General features: G+C 41.8%; 2 protein-coding genes across 6 annotated transcripts in view; one reads left to right on the forward strand and one right to left on the reverse strand.

Annotated features, from left to right (window-relative positions):
• Positions 1-12,886, reverse strand: part of CFAP74 (cilia and flagella associated protein 74) — a 97,984-nt gene extending 85,098 nt beyond the window's left edge. For 3 of the 4 annotated variants that reach the window (XM_069947952.1, XM_069947951.1, XM_069947955.1), the window contains exons 1-5: positions 12,812-12,886; positions 9,978-10,107; positions 8,781-8,874; positions 6,848-6,991; positions 2,396-2,494 (exon numbers count right to left, since the gene is read on the reverse strand). In XM_069947952.1, coding sequence (XP_069804053.1) covers positions 2,396-2,494; positions 6,848-6,991; positions 8,781-8,874; positions 9,978-10,101 — 461 coding nt within the window. In that variant the 5' untranslated portion in view covers positions 10,102-10,107; positions 12,812-12,886. Of the gene's footprint in view, positions 1-2,395; positions 2,495-6,847; positions 6,992-8,780; positions 8,875-9,977; positions 10,108-12,811 lie in introns of those variants that run through there. The other variant, XM_069947954.1, reaches the window with a different exon arrangement.
• A 2,217-nt stretch (positions 12,887-15,103) lies between these two features.
• The window catches only part of GABRD (gamma-aminobutyric acid type A receptor subunit delta), a 31,452-nt gene continuing 22,138 nt past the window's right edge, over positions 15,104-24,417 (forward strand). For both annotated transcript variants that reach the window (XM_069948010.1, XM_069948011.1), the window contains exons 1-5: positions 15,104-15,629; positions 18,838-18,950; positions 19,918-19,985; positions 20,424-20,644; positions 22,351-22,433. In XM_069948010.1, coding sequence (XP_069804111.1) covers positions 15,565-15,629; positions 18,838-18,950; positions 19,918-19,985; positions 20,424-20,644; positions 22,351-22,433 — 550 coding nt within the window. In that variant the 5' untranslated portion in view covers positions 15,104-15,564. The remainder of the gene's footprint in view (positions 15,630-18,837; positions 18,951-19,917; positions 19,986-20,423; positions 20,645-22,350; positions 22,434-24,417) is intronic.

Raw genomic sequence — 24,417 nt, forward strand, 5'->3', positions numbered from 1 at the left:
ATGCATGGACCTCCGACTGTAACGTATATAAAAAAAAGGAAGCAGAGATGACTGATATAAATAACGAGAGGGCCAAATGCACAGCCTATTATAGCTGCCTATTACGTCCGAGCTGTAATATGGCACAGATAAAGTATATAATGCTTTACTGTATGTCTTTATGGATCCGATTTCATCAAATAGTTACCTGCTTGTATCATATAATGCAAAATAATTTACTCAACAAAAACTAGAATCCTGCGCACTTTTCAAAGGTATATAAAGTAGGGGATGTTACAATGAAGCATGGGCTGTTGTGAAATACGATCTTAATATATTCTGTTACGTCTTACCTCTGTGCTGTTGTCTTTTCTCTGCCAGCAGATGATTCTTAATGGCACAAACATCAGGTTAAAATTGTGTTACAACCAAGTACCTTTGAGACATAGACATCACCTGTACCATCTGCTTATCGCTAGGGAACCATGGCTACAACCAGCAAACAAGCATTCGGAACTGACATGGAGACTTGAGCGGACTGGTACTTTATACATGTAAATGTAACCTTTTAAATAAATGTCCTAGGGGTCACTGGCTATATATATGTATATATACGTGTGTGTGTGTGTGTGTGTATAAATAAATATATATATATATATATATATATATATTATAAACTTTTGACACAGCTGTGGTTCTTTCATTCACAGAATTGATGCAGATTAAACAGGTTTGACCCTCACTGATCATAAAGTGATGGCATATACTAGTTATATGCCATTATTGTATCATATAGAAATATCCCTTTAAGTTTTTTGCTGGTAAACCTACTAACCTTTAGACACAAATTAAAAGCAAGTTGAGTTACATATAAAGGTCTCAAAGTGAACAGTTCAAAGGGTTTTATGTGGTTAAACTATGTGTATGGTTTGTATAGGGATTCTTAGCCTGATTCCAAGCATACCTTGCTTTTATAGATTGAGCCCTCCAGTGCTGACATAGCTGTTTTTTTACTAATAAGGAAATGAGCTCCAAAAGCCAAGTGGGTGTTTCCCCTGGATGTAAAAGCCCAGGTAAGTAAATCCTAGGGCTTGCCTTTAAAGCCCTTGTTTTCACTTCTATCAGTTTTCAGCTGCTTGACTGATATCTACTAGGCTTTACTTTTAACTTCACCAAGAGAAGCCCAGGATTTTATCTCAGGAGGCGTAGTGGAAAGTAAAGCCTATTGGATGCCCATTAACCATCTGAAGCCACAAAGAAGTAAGCACAAAGACATTGCAGACAAGCAGTGGGATGTACATAGCTGGGCTTATGTGTCCAGGGGAGACAGCTCCTGGGTTTTTGGAGCTCATTTTCATAATAAAAAGACAGCTAATCAATGATGCAAGGCTCAATCTGTAAAAGCAAGGTATGCATGAAATCAGACTAAGAAGCTCTATAAAAGCCCTAACAACTTAGCTTAACTTAGGGCCCTATTCCACCGGACGATTATCGTTTGCATAATCGTTAACGATTAACGATCTCAAACGACCTCTATTGCGAAAAACCTCAAAACGTTCACTCATTTCCATGGAACGATAATCGTTACTTATGATCGTTACTTAAGATCGCGATCTTTTTTTCTTCGCTATTTCTTCGCTATTGCGTTCGTATCTATTGCAAACGACCGAACGATGTCTTATTCAATGCGAACGATTTGCGAACGTTTTGCGAGCGAGCAACAATAAAAATAGGTCCAGATCTTAGGGCCCTTGCACACTGAGCAATTCTCGAGGAATTGTAGCTGAAAGACTTCTGCTTGAAATTCCTCGCCCATTCTGCTCTGGCAGAATTTGAGCGGAATTCGGGCGGAATTTGAGCGGAATCCGCGCGGAAATCAAGCGGAATTACCAGCAGAATTCAAACCCCATTGACTTCTATAGGATTCCTCTAGCGGAATCCGCCCAAAGAATTGACATGTACATTCTTTGGGCGGAATGCGGATTCTGCGCGGAATTCCGGACGGAAATTTACTCTGTGTGCACGGGCAGTCGGAAATCCCATTGTTCTCTATGGAAAGAGCAATGTTGCATTTACAAGGGGCAGAATTCCACGCGGATTCCGCCCGCTTTTTATGGCGGAATTCCGTCAGAATTCCGCTAGAATTGCTCAGTGTGCACATACCCTTATAAAGCGATCAACGATTTCTCGTTCGGTCGTTAATCGTTAACTGCATTTCAACCGAACAATTATCGTTTAGATTCGAACGATTTAACGATAATCTGAACGATAATCGTCCAGTGGAATAGGGCCCTTAATCTAAAACCCTGTGACAGGTCCACTGTAAGGTGCAATTATGGTCTGAATAACTTTCTTGTGTTATAGTCTCACACAGGACTTTATTCGGTAGCCTTAGTATATGAAGTTACTTCATTACATGTTATAAGTCTTCTGTTCACCCTGAATATCCATTTCCACACTAGACTTTTGTTGCTCGAGTAGCTCGATTCTCTCCTGACATGCCTTCAGTTCTTCCCTGTTGCACAAAATTAAAATGTATCAGAATTTATTACAGCTAAATACAATCATTATTTTAAATGGAAACAAATGATATGTATCATAGAGCTGTTCAGTCAATCTAAGCCTTATCATAAAAATTTTTCAGTTATTTATACACCGTAGGTTGTTATATTTGGAGAATGCAGGTAGTGGAAAGCGACTGTATATCAATAAAGCATTAGAGTCTCATTCCTACAAAATTAATGGCTATACGGCATGATGTGAACAGCGTGCTTTACCAAAACTGACAACCGCAGCTCTGAGCGCAGAATGTGATGGATGAGAACTTCCCCTACACAGCCGTGATATGATGCAGTGTTCTACCAGCTCCGACACAAGACAAGCCCTGGGAAGTTGAGATTAATCTCCATCCCCAAAATAATAGCTGTAAATTTTAAAGTGTCGAAAATGCATTTAAAGGGGTACTCCAGAGAAAGCAAAATAGTTTTGTAATCAACTGGTGTCAGAAAGTTAAAGGAGAAGTCCGGAGAAAATGATTAAAGTATTGTTTTGCCCCGCAAAAGTGATACAAATCACCAATATACACTTATTATGGGTAATGCACATAAAGTGTTTTTTTTCCCTGCACTTACTACTGCATCAAGGCTTCACTTCATGGATAACATGGTGATGTCACTTCCTGGATAACATGGTGATGCCACAACCCAACTCCCAGAGCTGTGCGGGCTGTGGCTGCTGGAGAGGATGATGGCAGGGGGACACCGAGGGACACAGGGCACTGGGGGGGGGGGGGACACTGAGCATCCCCCTGCCATCATCCTCTCCAGCAGCCACAGCCCGCACAGCTCTGGGAGTTGGGTTGTGGCATCACCATGTTATCCAGGAAGTGACATCACCATGTTATCCAGGAAGTGACATCACCATTTTATCCAGGAAGTGACATCACCATGTTATCCAGGAAGTGACATCGCCATGTTATCCAGGAAGTGAAGCCTTGATGCAGTAGTAAGTGCAGGGGAAAAAAGCTCTTTATAAGCATTTCCTGTAATAAGTGTATATTGGTGATTTGGGGGGCAATACAATACTTTAATAAAAACTTTTGCTGGACTTCTCCTTTAAGGCCCTATTACACGGAGCTGAATCAGGCCGATTCTGCACATTATGCCTTTGTGTACTCGGGTGGTCGTTCTCTTTCAACCTGTTAAAAAATCATTGGCCGTTGATCATGCATTGCTGCGTGTAATAGTGATGCACGGCTGACAATGAAAATTGTGATGCACGTCTGATTAATCAAAGTAATTTACAAATCTGTAAAATTTTCTGAAACCTGATGATTTGAAAACTATTATTTTTTTCCTCAGAGTACTCCTTTAAAGGGAACGTGTTACAATGAAAATGCAGTCAAATCCTTAGGTGTCAGATATAGATGAGGGGGAGGAAGAGCTGAGCAGATTGAGATATAGTTTTGGGAGTTAATCTATTGTTTATTCATGTAATCCTCTGCTCATTCTGAGCTGAGTAGTCAAGTGGGTGGTTCTACTGAGTGACTGACAGCTCTCTTAATATGCACACATACACAGAGAACTGTAAGTCACTAGACTGCCCACTTGACTACACACAATTGCTATATGTGTAGAGTATGTGTGTATATACAAAGAGATGTCAATCATTTTCTAGGACTACCCACTTGACTACTTAGTCCAGAATGTGCAGATAGTTACATACATAAATGTCAGGTTATCCTGGATGTTTTCACACAAAGCCATAACTCAATATTCTCAGGTCCTCCAGGTCTATACCATGAAGCCCGAAGATCTGAGAGCATTTTCAATCTGACAGGTTCCCTTTAAGAGAAGGACCTAGGTATTTTGACTAAAGGTAAGCTAAGTTACAGTGCCCAATGTCAGGCAGTAGCTGCAAAAGTAATTAAGATCTTAGAGCAGGGGTAGGGAACCTTGGCTAAAGCTTCGGCTGTTCAGGCATAATGGGAGTTGTAGTTTTGCAACAGCTGGAGAGCCAAGGTTCTCTACCCGTCTTAAGCCATGTTCAGACCGTGTAAGAGACTGGCCGGGTCACAGAACGGACGGTCTCAGAAAAGATCATCCCGGCCGGTACTGCACTACCGGACGGATGATCTTTAGCGCCGCTTAGTTCTGATGCGGGCGCATCTGTGGAGCCCGCATCAGAACTCTCCACTGCACACAATGGAGCAGATGGCTGGAGCCGCTCGCTCCACAGTTTGCACTGACAGGGTTTTCTGCGGCCGCTATTCAATGAATAGCGGCCGCAGAAAACTGACATGTCAGTTTCTCGCAGCGCCGCTAGGGATCCCAGCCAGACTGTATACTATGTGTATACACTCAGGCCGGGATTCCATAGGCGGCAACGTCACGTATATTTTAGTATTTATCGCAGCCGCTGTTGCAATTGGCAACAGCAGTCGTAGTTTTACGAAAATATACGTAGTGTGAACATAGCCTAAGGGTATATTCACACGGGCGGGCTCGCAGCGAGATTCTCGCTGCGAGCCCGGCAGGTCCTGGCAGTTCCCATACACTACATAATTGCTGCGGTCTAAACGACAGCAGCGAGTATGTAATTATACCGCCCTTAACCCCTTCTGCTCCCCCGCTGTGTATATACTTTACCTGTCCTCGCTGCACGGGTCCGGCATCCTGCTCTCCTGTCCGGCCAATCAGTGTGTTGCCCAGCCGCAGCCACTGATTGGCCGGGCGGGAGAGCAGGACGCCGGACCCGTGCAGCGAGGACAGGTAAAGTATATACACAGCGGGGGAGCAGAAGGGGTTAAGGGCGGTATAATTACATACTCGCTGCGGTCGTTTAGACCGCAGCAAGTATGTAGTGTATGGGAACTTCCAGGACCTGCCGGGCTCGCAGCGAGAATCTCGCTGCAAGCCCGTCCGTGTGAATATACCCTAAGAGTGTATAAAAGTGGAGGTAAAAACATGTGATCCCCGGATACTGCTCTTCTAAAAACTCCTCAAAATACCACTTCTCAATTTTTACTTTTAGACTTTAAACTGTAAAATAGAAAAGGCAGAAATAAATTTAATAAAATAGATGATTTATATAGATATTTCTGATGTTTGAGCTGTAAGCCAAATGTCATAATGGTAGCTTTTGGATGAGGTGGATTAGGTAAGCCTCCCTATGTCTCTGGGCCACAGGCTACTGCCTTAGTAACTAATAATAATTTCCTTCAGCTGGCACAAAAAAAAAAATTCTGTTATACTTTGTTACAAAATATTGTTCTATAAATATGAAAGCGGTTGTGTAAGCGCGGCTGTCAATCTTTATAATGAGGCCTGAAGTTCAGCTGATAACTGTATAGATTCCCATGGAATTTCTACAGAATATCATTAAGTGCAGTTGCATTACTTATAAAAGCATACAGAATATAGTTACTGCTTCCAGACCAACATCCTGCCTATAATAAGACGCTATTCACATCATGCTTTGATTCTACAATTGGTAGACACAATAATATACACAGAAAAAAAGTCGTCATATACCTCTGTGTACATTATAAAAGGACATTTTTTAGTTTAATTGTGTTCTTTATCAATAAAGTTTGTTGACACACAGTAGATTAGATGTGGGGTTTTTTTTCCTTGTTTTCTTTATTTCTTTGCTAGCAATTTTTTATTGCTCATTTATTGTAAAAAGCAAGAAAATTCTGTGAGTATCTTCTGATGTTTACGGGATACTCTGGGGAAAAGACAATGTTTGTTTGTTTTTTCAAATCAACCAGAAAGTGTCAGAAAGTTATATTTGATTAAAAATCAACAATCTTCCAGTACTTATAAGCTGCTGTATGTCCTGCAGGCAGTGGTGTCAGACTGGAAAGAATACATGGTGCTCTCTGCTGCCACCTCTGTCTGTAACAGGTACAGTCCAAAACAGGAGAGGTTTTCTATAGGTACTTGCTACTGCTCTGGACAATTCCTGACATGGACAGAGGTGGCAGCAGAGAGCACTGTGTCAGACTGGAAAGAATGTCTGTGAATCGCCCTCTTCCCGTGTCCCACCACCCCCGCACGTGTACCCGGAAGTGTTGGTGGTAATGTATAATGCACCCACGGGAAGGGGGCGATTCACAGAGATAACATACATTACAAAGTTGTATAACTTTGTAATGTGTGTTATTCTGTGAATAATTTATTAGCGCCGCACTACCCCTTTAAGGAGAGAAGACAAATAAAAGGCAGCTGAAAGAACGCATAGGTACTGGGTTCATCCCATAAATTATGTGCAGGATCGGCATGGAGCATTCCACACTTTATACTTTGAGCTCCGGCAATACCCAGAGAACTCAGAGAAGTATCTTCAGATGTACGAAAAAACAGACCTGACTTTCTGAATCATTAATTCTTTCTCCTGTTGAAAACTGTCCAGCTGGTTTAGTTTTTTACGTAGTCTGAAGACCTGAACCTTATCGACGTGTCTTGTATCTTTTACCATCTCATCCTGTTCGGTATACTGTTCACTGGACCTAGATGTGAGAAAAACACAGAGTTTAGAGATACTGTCAGCTTATTTTTTTGAAGAGGTTTAGGGTGCGTTCATAGGTACAGGATCTGCAGCCGATTTTATCTAAATAACTGAACACAGAATCAAATCTGCTGCGGATCTGCTGCAGATCCTGTAAGTGTGAACGCACCCTAAATAGGTTTTTTAATTGGTTTTTAGTTAGGGTAGCTTCACACGTACCGTATTGCAGAGGATTTTCTGCTGCAGATCCGCAGCAGATCCTGGCCGCTTCCTGGTGTGTGACGCGGGCCCGAGACGTGACGTCTCAGGTCCGCTCAGCCAGTCAATGACGGAGGCGGGATCCGTTTTAAGTCCGCTCAGATCCCGCCTCTGTCACTGGCTGGCTGAGTGGACCTGAGATGTCATGTCTCGGGCCCGCATCAGACACCAGGAAGCGGCCGGGAACCTGAGCGCCGCAATGCGGGACCCTGTTTCCCTCAGCCACCTCCTCCCCGGTCCCAGGGAAAAAATGCCCCCCGCTGGAGTACCCCTTTAAGCAGAATTCAAGCCCCATTGTCTTCTATAGAATTCCTCTAGCAGATTCTGCCAAAAGAAGTGACATGTTACTTTTTTGGGCGGAAAGCAGATCTGCGGCAGAAAATTCTGGAGTGGAAATCCCATTGAACACAATGAGACATTGCTCTGTTCTTTCTTTTACGGGAGGAATTTCAATCAGAATTTAAGAGCGGATTCCTCTTCAATTCCTCGCCTTTTGCTCAGTGTCTATGAGCCCTTAAGGCCCTCTTCCACGGAACGATTATCGTCCGTATTCGACCGATATCGGCCGCTACGGACGATAATCGTCCCGTGGAATAGAGTGCAACGATCAGCAGACATCGTTCATGTCGGCTGATCGTTGCAGTCGCTTGTTTTTCAACATGTTGAAAAACAAGCGACTGATATAGCAGCGATCTGCTGCCGTCGCTCCGTTGAATAGGAGCGTCGGCAGCAGACGCTGCTATATCCTATGGGCTGCCCGGACAATCAGCGATCACCCGGGCAGCCCCCCCCGCAGCTAGCGGGGAACGAGGAGCAAACGAGCGCTGAGAGCGCTCGTTTGCTCCTCTAACGACCTGTGTAATAGGCCCTTTAGTCAAATCTGCTACGGATCTGCAGCAGAAAATCCACTGCAATAGGGTAAGTGTGAAGCTATCCTTATGAACAGAAACTCTACTAAGGTATTCTTAGGTAGATGTAAAAATGTACAATACAAGGTTAGAAATGAATTGGTGTCAGGACTGAACTTCTGATTGGTTGCTGTAGTTTTCACAACATTTCGTTCCCAGGGGACCAATTTAATGTACACAATAGCATACTTTTGTGCGGCTTTTCTCTGATCTATCACATTATACCTTGAAAAAACGGCCTCATTATTTCCATTTTGCATGTTTTTCTACCACAGGCGCCATTTCCCGAGCTATTCCTTTGCTGTACTAGCTCTAAATCTCCTCCGGCATCGGCTGTCACTGTCGTAACGCTTCAGCAAAAACTGCTCATTTAGTAGTTACTCTTCAAAATAAATAAGTAAACAGGCGTACCTGCGCCCGAAACAGCCCTCCGAGAAGATTCAACCTATTCCACCAGAGCTTAATGCCTAGACGACTGCATAAAAATAGCATTAAACAAGCATTGAATGGTTATTGTTTGCTATCTATTTTCCTGTGTGCCTCATAAAAACCTATGGTAAAATCATATTGCATTCCCCAGATAAATTACAGGAGCAGACGTGGGCCGGGCCGGGCTCTCCGTACCAGTTGGATTCAGAATCGAAGCTGTCACTTATTTCATCGGCAGCATCTTCGAGTGGAATTTTTTCTCTTGCGTCTCCAAAAGTATATTCATCATCTTCAAGGAGAAAAGAAGCAATAGACTGCATGAATAAACTCATAATGATATGCGGCGGAGCGAGGGCTGAAGAAAATGGAAAGCAAACAGCTAATACAATGCATATTTATGGAGCGCAGGCACAATCTGTTAACAGCGGTTTCAGGAGGACGCGAGCGTCCGGCGGCCTTCGAGTGTTCGGCATCTTTACATATTGTATGTAATATAAAGATTGGCGCCACATGAGACGGCTATGGAAACATCAAACAAAAGCGCTCCATAGTGTAGAGGATCATAAAATCAGAAGTAAGACAAACACTATTTTCTGGCGCTCACCGAGACACCCTGAAGAAGCTTCTCTGATATGAATATGAGTCCCAGCAGCGGATCCATTCAAAATCCATACAGGGTTCTGGAAACCAATAACTCCTCAATCTCCACCCAGTGTTTACCGCACATGATGGAAACACTGACTATGTAAAACGTGTTTCTGGGTTAATTTGACCTCTTCATCAGGTACCTGATTAAACAAAGCGATTATCAGCTGTACTTAGGCAATTACCGCCCATTGTTTTGCTTGTTTGTCAGCTGATCACTAGTCCTAGGATGCTTATTTGCCTAATAATCAGCCTATAAAAATAGAGGGCCTATATTTTTTTTTCCAGTTCTCTCACAACTAAACCTTTGTGTAACATATGCAGATTATGTTGTGGATTTACTGTGAATTTGTAAAAAAAAAAAAAAAAAATTCCCACCAAGTGTGGATTGGGGCTATAAGGCCACATCCACACATCCATAAGGCTGTCCATAGCCACTTAGTTTCTGCCATAACACCCCGTTCTGGTTAATAGAAAGGGTTCCCGAGTGTTCCTGAGTGGGGCCCACATCTCAGTAAATCAGGCGGAATCCTGTCTGTCTCAGTGTCCCATAGCCTGTCTATGGGGGAGCACACGCTCCTCCACTGCCGCCACTCTCTGCTCGAAGAAGTGACATGTCCGCCGTCACATGTCCACTGCGGAATTCCACCTGATTTACTCTGTGTGAACACACCCTTACAAAGGCTGAGTTACAAAGGCTGCAAAAAATGCATATAAAATATACACTTAACACGTTACACTTCCCACCTCTATTGTCCTCCTCTTGAGTCCACATGAAATCTGGAAGGTTATCTTCTTCTAAGTATGACACCATCTCGGCTTCATCTTGTACACTTTCGGAAATAACCGATTCATCCATGTCTGAAGACATATTCAACTATGTGAAGAGAGTTCATCAAAATGATACACTATGCATATAGAAGAAGAAGCGCAAATGCAGCCATCTTTATTACTAGTCAGGTATTGTATGCACGATCAGATGACTGATCCCTAATATATGGATACCTAATCAATCATCTACAGAAGTCTAAGTGGCTACAAAGTACATGTAAGCATCAAAATAGAACCATGGAGCAATGAAAGAAGCCTGGTCTGATAAATCATCACTTACCCAGGCACCAGTCTGGCACCAGTATACACTATGGGAAGAACAGAAATCCACGGCAGATTTAGGCCACGTTCACACAACGATTTTCAATGGCCGTTATTTCATACTCGGCTGTTGTTTTACATAAATTGGCAGCTGTCACTTCAATGCTGTTGGTACATTATTCTAGTACAGGTTGACAACCCTTTTGGGTGCCTTTTATTAAAGGTCCATTGAATTTAGTAAAAAAAGACTGTGAAAGGACGTTAAATTAAAAAAAACTGTTTGAACAACTTAAAATAACGTCTGCTGTTTGCTAAATAACGGCCGCAAAATAATGACATGAACATTTGACGGCCAGTGTGAATAGCGGTTGTTATTCAACGCATTGTGTGGACTAACGTCCATTGTTGTTCATGGACTTCAATAGAAATCATTGAAGACTGAAAAATATGGCCGTTATTTTAGGCTAAGCGGACCTTTATAATTTTTTGGCCCACAAAATTAAAACGTTTTTCTTAAAAAAATAAAAGGGAGATGGCAGCAAGTTCTATCCTATAATCAATGAGAATCTGAAAAACCAGATCTCACCTGATATGTCCCTAGGCCATCTCAGAAGTTTTACAGAGACCACAAAGGAAAGAGATCACTGTCTGTTTAATGTTTACACAACGTCAAAAAAGGAGAAAAGTCTGTTTAATAAAACGTCCGTAATTGCCTTGATTTGATTGACTCCAACGCAATGCATTGAAGTCAATGGAATGATGGACGTCCAATGCACACAATAAATTAAATAACGGACGTTATCTGTGCGGACGTCAAAATAATGATCGTGACAATTCTTTTCGGACGTCTATTACAGACAGCGGGCGATATTTTTTTGTTGTTCACACAAAGTTTTCCTTTTTTCACTGTTTTTTCACCGTTTCTACTATTAAATTCAATAGACTTTTAAATTACGGACACATCCAAACTGCAATTAGTCCACCTGACCTAGAATAACCTACCAGCAGCACTGACGGGTGGCCAGACAGCTAAATGACGTCCGTCATTTTTAGACTCATCAGCTGAAAAACCGTTGTGTGAACATAGCCAAAGGCACAGACTGTGAAAGGTCACATTTTTGCGTAAATCTGATTTGTAAAGCCAGAAGGATGTAAGAGCAATGGCCTGCTTTTTTTATTCTCTTATAATCCCTAGATGACCCATGGCGTAAATGTACGTAGGGGAGTTCAGAGGGGGGGCTGTGGGGCAACCCCACTCTGAACAGCTGCGATTCCGGGTACAATATGCAGCCCTGGACCGCGGCTATTCATGGGCACGGTCTGATGGCCATGCCCACTAATTACGTATCTAAATGCAGCTTTCAAAGTTGACAGCTGTGCATCTAAATACCTTTTCTCTCCCATCCCTGGTGGTCTACTGGCCGGAACCCCCGCGCGATGTGGTCGTGAAGGAACGGTCCCTGCTACCTGTCCCGGCCGGGGAATGCACCGTAATGTCGCTGATCCCGGCTTGGCATTCTACCGCTCTCGGCTGCAGCAGCTGAAAGCAATAGGGCACATATCGCATGGATCTATGCGGTATATCTATACTGCATAGATCTCAATGAGAGATCAGTGTAGTTATACTAGGAGTCCCCCAGGTGTCAAAAAAAAAAAACCCTCCCCTAATAAAAGTTTGAATCACCCCCCTTTTCCCATTTTATAAACAAAAATAAATAAAACAATAAAAAAATAAAAATTTGGTATCACCGTGTGTATTCACCTGAACTATTAATTTATCCCATTCCTGATCTCACACGGTAAACGGCGTAAGCGCAAAAAATTTCAAAGTGCAAAATGCGCATTCTTGGTCGCCTCAAATCTAGAAAAATTTTTATAAAAACGATCAAAAAGTTGCATATGCACAATTGAGGTACCGATAGAAAGAACAGATCATGGCGCAAAAATGACACCTCACACAGCCCCATAGACCAAAGGATAAAAGCGCTATAAGCCTGGGAATGGAGCGATTTTAAGGAACATATATTTTTTAAAAAAGGTTTTCATTTTTTAAAAGCCATCAAATCAAATAAAAGTTATACATGCTACATATCGTCGTAATCGTACTGACTTGAGGAACATATATAACAAGTAAGTTTTACCCTAGGGCAAACGGCGTGCAAAGTACAATTAGTGGCGCAAAAAATAAGGGCTCATCTGGGTCTCTAGGTGGAAAAAGGCAAGTGCTATGGCCTTATATACATGAGGAGGAAGAAACGAAAGCGCAAAATGGCCGTGTCACCTAAGGGTTAATCATTTTCTCTCCTGTGAAATCCTACATGTTGCTGTAATAGAAAAGAAAACTGCATTTCTGGATTATCAAATGGCAGATTATAGGAATGTCATCAAGACACTATATATATATATGAATTAGCAGTATGAAATAACTCGTACAATAGGAGGGGTTCCCCCTGACCCCCCGGACCCCGCACATACCGCACTGATGTTACCTGTAAATAGGAATAAAACTTTTAGCTTAGTAAAGTTTTTCTTCCTCTCAGGCCTCCTCCTCCTCCTCCTCCTGCTGCAGCCTCCCGGGAAAGGAACACAACGCGTCTCCATGACGACGGCGCTAACCATTACGAGCAGAGGGGTAGGAATGCCGAACTCCAGCATGAATACAAGTGTTTATGTGATAGCATTCATTACACTCTACGTGCTGTTGGGTGTTATATCGCTATTTGCTACTTTTCCGACAATGGGAAGGAAATAAAACGCAATTGAAGTTAATTATCACTATTAGGGAGAAGATGGTACAGTCCAATGTGAGGTTATGGAGGCCCGGCGTAGTCACATGGTATAATGGCGAGTGGGGGAGCTGTCAGGGAATGATGGGAGATGTAGTTTTACATTGGGTTGGACTAAATTCCAATTATGACTAATGGAAAAGTTATTTAGCTCTTACAAAAAAAAACACTGCATGGCAATTATCATACTATGGGGGAGATTTATCAAACAGATGTAAAGTAGAATTACCTTAGGCTGCATTCACACGTTCCTTGTTCCACATGGAACACGGACGTGGAATGCCTGTAACGGACTTCCCCCCCTCTCCGGGCAGCATCTGTAATTAGATGCTGGGAGCGGGGGAACTGTACAGATATGCCCCACACTGTAATTACAGAGCCGCGCCGCTGCTTCATTACAGTGCAGCGCATATCTCCACAGTTCCCCCACTCCCAGCATCTAATTACAGATGCTGCCCGGAGAGGGGGGGAAGTCCGTTACAGGCATTCCACGTCCGTGTTCCGTACGGAACAAGGAATGTGTGAATGCAGCCTTAGTTGCCCCTAGCAACCAATCAGATTCCACCTTTCATTTTTCAAAGAATCTGTGGGGCAATTGAGACAATTCTACTTTACACCAGTTTGATAAATCTCCCCCATATTTTTTTGGTCAGTGTTTTTTCAAGCAAAACTTGGGGTGAGTTAAAAACACACAAAACTGTGCAAATCCGTCCACTCCTGGTTTGGGTTGAAAAAAAAAGACTGACAAAATACTATGGGGGAGATTTATCAAACATGGTGTACAGTGAAACTGGCTCAGTTGCCCCTAGCAACCAATCAGATTCCACCTTTCATTTTCCAAAGAGTCTGTGAGGAATGAAAGGTGGAATCTGATTGGTTGCTAGGGGAAACTAAGCCAGTTTCACTTTACACCATGTTGGAGAAATCCCCCTCTATGTGTGAACAAAGCCGCCTACCACATGTGAATGAGACCCAGCCAACTTGTGGCTGCATGACCCTGCCAGTAAGGCTGGGGCTACACGACGACGTCACTCCTGCAACAGCAAGTCTCATCCAAGTTGCATGACCGAAATACTTAGTGAGGCTTGTTGTCTCGGCTGTTAACAAAATAGCCAAGTGCCAGAGAAGTTGCCAGCAAGATGTAGTCACATACGACTTGCATTGAGGATGCAAATTTGTCAAAAGTAACGACGGACCAGTCAAAAGTTTTAATTAATCTGGGTCCGCCTGAGATCCCCCCGGGAGAACAAATGGGGATCTCAGCACTTTCCCCAATGTCAATCATCGCTGTCCCAGCAGCCCCATGGACTTATAAGGGAGCAGTTTTGATGGATATCATTAAAAGCTGGGGAAATGTTGGGGTTATCAGCAGTGAGACCCCAACTGAACAAAAGTTCACCAGAGTGCCCCTTTAATAAGATTGCTTTGACTGTCAAAATGATTGGGTGACACCATTTGTCACTGTTATGAGAGCACTATGGCTGTCCTTATGGGGACACTCTGACCATACAATAGGGATGCTCTCCCATAGGTATGGCATGTGTTGTCCAAGATTACAGGGGTACTCCGCAAAAACCTTTTTCTTTCAAATCAACTGGTTTCAGAAAGTTATATAGATTTATAATTTACTTCTATTTAAAAATCTCAACTATTCCAGTGTTTATCAGCTACTGTATGTCCTGCAGTAAATGTTGTATTCTTTCCAGTCTGACACAGTGCTCTCTGCTACCATCTCTGTCCATGTCAGGAACTGTCCAGAGCAGGAGAGGTTTTCTATGAGAATTTGCTAGTGCCCTGGGCAGTTCCTGACATGGACAGAGGTGGCAGCAGAGAGCAGTGTGTCAGACTGAAAACACCACTTCCTGCAGGACATACAGCAGCTGATAAATACTGGAATACTTGAGATTTTTAAATAGAAGTAAATTATAAATCTATATAAATTTCTGACACCGGCTGATCTGAAAGAAAAAGATTTTCGCTGGATAACCCCTTTAAGACAAATGTAATTTACAAAAAATATTTCCTACAATTTGGCATCTGTGATGTGCATGCCCCTACCTCTATTCCTTTTCTATTTCTTATCCTGGTTCCTGTTTGAATTGCAAACTGCAATAAATATTCATCTTTTTTACCCGGAGTGCCAGGTTTATACAGCCATCTCTCCATAAATACTCCTTGGTGTGATACACACGTCACCATAATGATCATGATATCGCTTCGATGCCGCACAATACAAATACTACAGAGAAAACCCATCACAAAGGCAGCAAGACCTGACCGTCCTGCAATCTGCTCTATGTGGCTGGAACTATGCGACTTTGGGCAGCGCTCATTGGCATCCAGTCATGTGTACTGGCATCCAGCAGGGCACCAGCCTCCTATAACAGCATGGCTGCATTATAGTATTGGGATGGAACATAGCTCTAGTGTGTGAGCATCGACCAAGCTCTATAGACATGGGATATATCCTCTGGACCCTGCTATTTTCTATGACATGTACTGCAAGTGCAATGAGACCCAGGTAATGTACAATTATTTCTGGTCCAGATTTTTTTTTTTATATAATAATGTTCTTAACCTTAGTTTATCAGGGTAGTTGGATTTTGTTGGTGAATACGGTAAATGGAACTGCATGTAGCAGAGCTAACTCGGTGATTGAACTTTTTCCTTCTGCGTTGTTACTGCACCATGACAATTCCCTGACTTGAGATAGTGCTGTATACGGGGGTATAACATGGGGGAAGCTGGCACGGCATGTGCTGGGTGTATGGGATGGTGAAAGAAACCCCCCTGTCCTGGTCCAGGTATATAGATGCAGGGACGGGGCAGGGGAACGCACGGGGCACGGCTCCATTTCTCACCTAAAAACCATAACTCTTGTTTTTCTATATATAGAGCCACACGACGGGCTTGTTTTTTGCAGGACCGATAGCACTTTAAAAAAGAAAACTCCATGTTACTTGTTTAGGCTAGATGGGACTTGTTTCTAAGCTTTTTTTTGCCATTTTATCTGATATATGATATGACCAAAGATCAGCAATTCTGACATTTGGAATTATTTTTCATGCAGAATCAGTAATATTGCATTTTAATATGTTTATTTTCCTGTGTACATTTTTAATTTTAAAAAAATGGGAAAAGGGGGGTAATTTGAAATCTTATTAGGGTAGGTTTTTTAATAGTTTAAAAACTTTTTTTTTTTTTACACTTTTGCGACATTTGTATGCAATCAATAGATTGCTTATGCTGATCACTACAATGCTATTGCATTACAATAATCAGTGTAATCAGCGCTCTGTTTGTACAGCCTGCCTGGGTCTGCCTGCACACTTACTATGGCAGGCATGGAGGCCTTTAGAAGGCCTCTGACTTCTGTGGTAGCTTATCGGCACTCTCCATTCTCTTCATGTATTACTGCACGTTCACATGATATGATAGAATCGCTGTTTTTGTCAAGATGGTTTTGCACAAATCACAGCGAAAAGACATGATTTGGCTGCAATGTGTCAACTCACCCTTGTCAAACTATGTCTCATGTGTATTGATTGTTTTGTTCTCGTTGTTTTGGGATGTTATGTATTTGGCAATGACAGGTTATCAGTAATAATTCACTAGCAGGCAAATCGAACATATCGGCCATTGGATGTCGGTGTCGTACAAAATCTCATAGTTTAATGAACCTTTCAATATGAGAGGGTTCCCAACACAGACAAATGGGAACCATAAAGGAAGTAACTGATTTAGCTGGGGGAAAGAAGCTGTCTTCATGAGAGATCCACATTAAAAAGGTAGTGTAGCAAAAGAATAAATAAATAAAGTTACTGGTGCCAAAAAGTTATATAGATTTGTAATTTACTTCTATTAAAAGTCTTCCAGTACTTATCAGCTACTGTATGTCCTGCAGGTAGTGGTGTATTCTTTCCAGTCTGACACAGTGCTCTCTGCTGCCACATCTGTCCATGTCAGGAACTGTTAAGAGCAGTAGCAAATCCCCATAGAAAAACCTCTTTGGCCCTCCAGACTGGAAAGAATACTACTTCCCCCAAGACATACAGCAGCTGATAAGTACTGGAAGATAGAAGTAAATAAAAATCTCTGGCTTTTTCTTGCACCAGTTGATTTGAAAGAAAAAAAAATATGCTGAACTATCCCTTTAAGAGAAAGTCAGTGATTTTACAATATTCATGCTATTTTTTTATTGATCTGATAAAAAAGTGTATATCATATTACATTGCAATTGTATAATATAGCTTGTCATGATATATTACACAGTAATCGTCTCAATCTTCACTTGAACCCTTATGTTTTGCACTGTTTATCACTATGTTGTAGTAATGTGCTATGTATGAAATGTATGCCTGCAGTGTTGGCTTCTGCCACTAGATGGCGCTATAGCAACAAAAACAATATCCAAAGAGGCAGTAAGTATAAAGTTATAAAGTGGTTGAGACCACATGGAGTACCTGAGGAGGCTGTGTCAGGAGAGTATGGGCACCAGGTAGTTAGTTCAAGTGATAAACGTTAGAACTTGACGAGCGCATGAGCGACAGTGAGGACTGTCATATGAGCTGTGCTAAAATGGACAATGGGATTGTGGAAACAAGTGGTAACATAGTGGTCACAGACACTCCTGTAGGCTGTAGAGCATCGTACACGAGTGGCTATGTACCGATCAATTATTTGGACCAATCAAATCTTACAATTTTAATAAATGTAGGGAAAATCACTAATCTCTAGTTACTAGCCCATTATTCACCCCAGGAATTCACTGCCAGCTGCCATTGGAGTCTCTACATTACGCAATGTACTCAGAGTTGGATTTGACAACTTGAGTTCCAGAGAATCTTCTGGTGCACCTAGGCTTCACCATATTAATGGGCCCCAATGGGGTCCAGCTATAGACAACCGGATTTGGAGGTGACTTTGCAACCAGGGTCTATTTCTAGATAATAATAATAATAATAATAATAATAATAATTAAATGCCATTGATTATATGTTGTCAGTAAAGTGATGAGGAGTATGATGAAATTCAAAGTGTTCTGTATATATTGTGGGTGGACCTCACAATCATTGCCTCACCCATGGAACCTTAGATAAATGCTGGAAGTACTGTAGACCTCCTGCTGTAAAAACAGCACCACCCCTGTCCTCAGGTTGTGTCTGGTATTACAATTCATCTCTTTCACTTCAATGGAACAGAACTGTAAACCCACACCTAACCTGAGGACATGAGTGGTGCTGTTTCTAGAAGAAAGCAACCATGTTTTCCTAGCCTGAACAACCCCTTTAAGACTTAGGCTGGGTTCACACTGCGTTTTTGCTGTCCGTTTAACAGATCCGTTTTTAAATGGTTAGTTTTAACATAAAATATTTTTTAGTCAACCACGTTTTTTAGTACGCTAAAAATGTTTTGGACCTTTTTTATTTTTTCATAATAGTAGTCAATGTAAAAACAGATGCATGCAAATGCATCCATTTTGCATCTGTTTTTTTTTTCAACCAGTTTTTCACTGGTGTGATCCCAGCCTCATAGTCCAACTTCCTCTGTCCAAAGATATAGTCTACTTGAACTCTGTTTTCCTTATTTTTCATCTATATAGGTGTTAGCTGATTCATTTCCTAACATACCTTACTAAGGGTCAGAGATCCTTTTTCTAATACAGAAAGTGGATAACCATATAACCACTGTGTATGATCTTCATTCGTTTTTTTTTCTCTCTTTTTCAGTGGTACAGAAGACATTGGAGATTACATTGGATCTAATCTTGACATAGCCTGGATGCCAAGTTTGGAAGGGTTAATGAAAGGATATGCAAGGAAATTCAGACCCGGCATTGGAGGTGAGAATAGGAATTTAATATATAATATTAAAGTGTCACTGTCATATTTCTTTCTTTCTTTATTTTGCAGAAATTAATAGTACAGGCGATTTTAAGAAACGTTGTAATTGGGTTTATTAGGCAAATATACCAATATCTGCATTCAAAAAGACTTTCCTCCCTCCTCTCTCTCATCCACTGCTCTTTATCAGGAAATCTTGACTCTTTTACATCAGTCGAGCCCTGTCTGTTCTATGAAGACGGGAGGGGGGAGGAGGGAGAAGGGAGATTAGTCGCAAGCAGAGAGCAGAGAACAAAGGATTACACGGCGAGACCTGTGTGAAAGCCGGTACTCAGAGGTCAGAGAGGTCAGCGCTGACTGTCAGAGGAGTTGGCATGGTGATGTAGCTGTAAATTTACTTTTTGTTGTCCTGTTTTGGTTCCTCAAACCCTCCCCTCTCCATAGACAATCATGAAGACAGGGGTGGATAGCTTCAAACTGCTTTTTTATGATAAAAATGCATTTTTCGGCTAATAAACCCCATTACAAAGTTTCTTAAAATCGCCTGTACCATTGATTTCTGCAAAAAAAATAAAAAATTTAAACAACAGTGACACTTTAATATTTCCTATAAAAGGGATTAGGGTTATGGCAGTATAATATCACTGACCTATAAAGCAGATCATGTATTAAGTGAACTATCAAGATATAACAAAATGGATGGAACAATCATATAATAGATCAATTACTTTCATTGGTTAGTTGATGTTATTGTCTATAAGGGGTGAGAAAAACTCTCAATGACTTGATACACAACCACATCTCCCTTATGTTACATAGAGGGCATCAGGGGAACCTTATTTTCTTAATAGGAGAAAGTGGGACTCCATCCGAATTTGTGCTACGAAAAACAAAAAAATAAAAATTAATTAAATGTTGATTTTTCACACAAACGTACAAAATTGTATTCCCATTTGTTATTTACAGGTCCTCCTGTGATTGTCGCTGTAGACATTGAAGTGACCAGCATTGACCATATCTCCGAAGTAAACATGGTAATAACACAAAATATGCAAAAAATTACCTATACCTAATGCCTCCACTAGATGGCGGTGTGAATGAAAAAAAAAACAACTGATTGACTACAAGCTGCATAGACATTGTCCCCTAATGGCAGCAAGAAATACAGGGACTCGGCACTAAGCAATCTCTGATATTGGATTAAAGTTGATGTTTGTGAATATATTTGATAGATTCCAGACCGGCAAGATAGAAAGTGAAGGAAACTGAAGGAACTGAAAGAAAATTATGGTTTTGTTCTCCCCAGATTTCTCCTTAATAGTCTAGACACATAACTTATGCCCTTCAATGTAGATTAGTGCTGGGGAAAGGAGTAACTTTGTATTTATTAGTATTCCATTGCTGTCTCTTATATAACCGCCATGAGATATTTCCCTGACTGTAGGCTGAAACTTATTTATTTCATTGTTCAGGAATACACAATGACAGTGTTCCTACGTCAGAGCTGGAGAGATGAAAGACTTTCCTACAATCACACCAACAAAACTCTTGGCTTCGACAGCAGATTCGTTGGGAAACTTTGGCTTCCAGACACCTTTATAGTCAACGCCAAATCCGCCTGGTTTCATGACGTCACGGTAGAAAACAAATTAATCCGACTACAGCCAGATGGTGTCATCATGTACAGCAGTAGGTAAGAGGTCAAGGCATGTTATGTAACCATGTGTAAGAGACATACAGTACGGCAGTAGGTGCGGTGGGGCAGGGACACAATATATCAGGTGTAATGAACGTTGGCTATCCAGCTGTTGCAAAACTACAACTCCCATCATGCCTGGACAGCCAAAGCTTTAGCTTTGTAGTTTAGTTTTGCAACAGCTGGAGAGCCAAGGTTCCCTACCGCTGCAATATATGGACTGTAAAATGCAAAAAAATCAATCTTATTCTACATACATGCATGAGAGGACATACATATGTGTGCAATATATACATAAACATAACGTGCATGCTCAGCAGAACCTGACATATGTGTTGATAGGTGGAACGGCCTGACATCTATCATGCTTAACTTCAGGAACTGAGAGTGGTGGGGTGCATTTTAAGCCCCTGGTAACGTTACGGACTTGTCGTCTGATAAAGATTTCAGTCCAGTTTAGAAAGGTGTTACATAAAGGACTATTTATGACAGCTTTACTGATACTATACTGATCCCAGGGTTCAAGCAGCGCTTGTTTTCTCACTCTGACAATTACCTATTCTAAGGCCTTATTCACATGTTCAGCGATTTTCAAGGTCCGTGGATGAAGTCCGCTATCTATCTCTGTGATCCATGAAAAAACACAGTGATTGTATCCGTTTTGTATCTGTGTCCGTGTTTTTCACGCATCCATGCAATCTGTGAAAAATAGGGATTTCATAGACTTCTATGGGGTAATCTGTACCGTGATCTCGTCCAAGACATGACATGTCCTATCTTTTTCCAGGAACGGATTGTGGATCCGTGAAAAAAAAAAAAACACAAAAAAACGGAATGTGTAAATAGCCCAATGAAAAAGCAACAGGCTACAAAATTGTCCGTGATCACCGGCAACTTCACATAACACTTAAATAAGGCCTAACAGATCCAGAGCATTTATGTACTTATATGTGTTTAGTATTGATATGTACTTTATAAGCTATTCAGTGCTCCAATACAATATGTGATATAAATATATATATATCTCAAAGAAATATCAATGTTAATAATGGCTACATCTACATCAACGATTATTAATCTTGCACAGGGGAACCCCTTGTTATGGTATTTGGTTAAAACCCTAGGGACCCTGTCTTATTGTGGTCCAAAAGCGGTCCAAAAAACTATGGAGGGTAGCATAAACATACATATTGTTTGTAGAGTGTTTAAAGGGGTTGTACACCAAAAAATGTCTTTCAAATCAACTGCTGCCATAAAGTGCCAGAGATTTGTAATTTACTTCTATTAAAAAATCTCAAGCCTTCCAGTACTTATCAGCTGCTGTATGCCCAACAGGAAGTTGTATTATTTCCAGTCTGGAGAGCAGGAGAGGTTTTCTATGGGGATTTGCTGCTGCTCTGGACAGTTCCTGACATGGACAGAGGAGGCAGCAGAGAGCACTGTGTCAGACAGGAAAGAAAACACCACTTCCTGCAGGACACACAGCAGCTGATAAGTACTGGAAGACTTAAGATTTTTTAATAGAAGTGAATTACAAATCTCTGGCACTTTATGGCACCAGTTGATTTAAAAGAAAAAAAAATGGTGAACAACCCCTTTGAGTCTCCTTTTGATATGTAAATAGCAGAAATGGGCCAAAGGCAAAAAAAAATCTGTTGAATGGTGTGTTAACAGCCCCACACTCCTTTTTGTGTTGATGGCAGAATCACATCTACTGTCTCCTGTGACATGGACCTAACAAAGTACCCGCTGGATGAGCAGGAGTGTAAGCTGGACCTGGAAAGCTGTAAGTCTAGTATGTGAGCCCTTGCTCACCTATTGCATTATTACAGTGGGTTAGATAAGTATAGAAATATAGTATTGTTAACACCATTTAGAGAAAAATGAGCTCATATTTTATTATTACTTCTTGTGAAACCTCATCTTTATTCTAAATCATATACACTAATTTGTGTCTCAAAGCAGACATACCCCATAATATGTACATCTGTCTGCCTAAATTGTGGTTTAGTAGAATATTTTGTTAGGGTCCATTTACACAAAAAGATTATCTGACAGATTATCTGCCAAAGATTTGAAGCCAAAGCCAGGAATGGATTTGAAAAGAGGAGAAATTTCAGGCTTTCCTATATGACCTGATCTCTGTTTATAGTCTGTTCCTGGTTTTGGCTTTAAATCTTTGGCAGATAATCTGTCAGATAATCTTTCTGTGTAAATGGACCCTAATGCTACGTTTACACGGAATGATTATCGGGCGCATTTTCGCGATAACGATCGAATTCGAACGATAATCGTACTTGTAAACGCGGCAAACGATCGATAAACTGTTCATTTAGATCTTTTAACATGTTCTTAAATCGTCGTCGCAAAAAATTTGCCGATCGTTCCGTGTAAACAGTTGTCGCGCGATAGTCCGGCCGCCCGCAGCCCCGCCCGCCGCCTGGCCCCCCGCTCGCAGCCCGGCCCCCCGCTCATCCGCAGCCCCCTGCGACGGCTGGATCGCCACCCCCGCCGCCGCTCTGATCGCTCTGATAAATCTTTCTGTGTAAACGCAGAAATCGTTTTGAAGAAACGATTTGGTTTTTATAACGATCAGCGTTTAGACGAATAAATTGTTAGAAAAATCGTAAGAAAATTCGTAAGAAAAATCAATATTGCGATCGTTTTTAAGATCGCTTAAGCCCATCTTTTACATAGGGTGAATCTTTGAAAGACTGTTCACACGAAGCGATCTGCGAATTTTTAGCAAACGATGAACGACGATTTGAGAACATGTTGAAAGACCAAAATGAACGATTTTTCGCTCATCGCTTGATCGTTCGCTGTGTTTACACGGAACGATTATCGCTCAAATGCGATCGTTATTGCGAAAATTTGAACGATAATCGTTCCGTGTAAACGCAGCATTAGCCATAGAAATCAGTAGAATAGAGAAGAAATCAGGTGATACCTTTTAGCCTTTAAAAGGTACAGTATTACCTGATTTCTTCTCTATTCTACTACGTTGTGGTTTAGAAAACCAATTTTGAAGTTAAAGTGTCACTGTTGTTATAAAAACAAAATCTTTAAAAATGTTAGAGAGACCTGTTAAAGGGGTTATCCAGCGCTACAAAAACATGGCTACCTTTCCCCCTCTCTTGTCTCCAGTTCAGGTGTGGTTTGCAGTTAAAAAGGATGTACCATCAGGTACACTCTCTTTAAAATTACACATGAATCGGATGGCGCCGGAACGGGGAAGCCCCCAGTAGGAGGAAACCCCCGCCCCTCCATGACACGGATCCAAGATGGTACATCCTCTTTAAAGGGAACCTGTCACCCCCCGTGCCGGGGTGACAGGCTCCCGACCCCCCGTTAGAGCCCCCTATACTCACCTAATCCCGCCGGGTCCCGCTTCTGGAGGTGGTCGGGTGATGAAGATCTCATAGAGAATGACGGAGCGCTGGACTCTCCTGTCATTCTCTATGGGTGTTGGACACATCTCTCAGCGCGCGCGCCGGGCTGCAGCGGCTGAGATCTTCATCACCTGACCACCTCCAGAAGCGGGACCCGGCGGGATTAGGTGAGTATAGGGAGCTCTAATGGGGGGTCGGGAGCCTGTCACCCTGGCACGGGGGGTGACAGGTTCCCTTTAAGTTCCATTTACTTCAATGGAACTGAGTTTGAAATCCCACCCAATTTGGAAACTGGATAACCCCTTTAAAGGTTCTGTTTGGTCTATATCTGTACTGTACTGATTGTGAAAACAAGCAGGGAGAAGACCTTGCTCAGTG

The sequence above is a fragment of the Dendropsophus ebraccatus genome, chromosome 12 (genome assembly GCF_027789765.1).
Source record: "Dendropsophus ebraccatus isolate aDenEbr1 chromosome 12, aDenEbr1.pat, whole genome shotgun sequence".
In the NCBI taxonomy this organism is placed as follows: domain Eukaryota; kingdom Metazoa; phylum Chordata; class Amphibia; order Anura; family Hylidae; genus Dendropsophus; species Dendropsophus ebraccatus.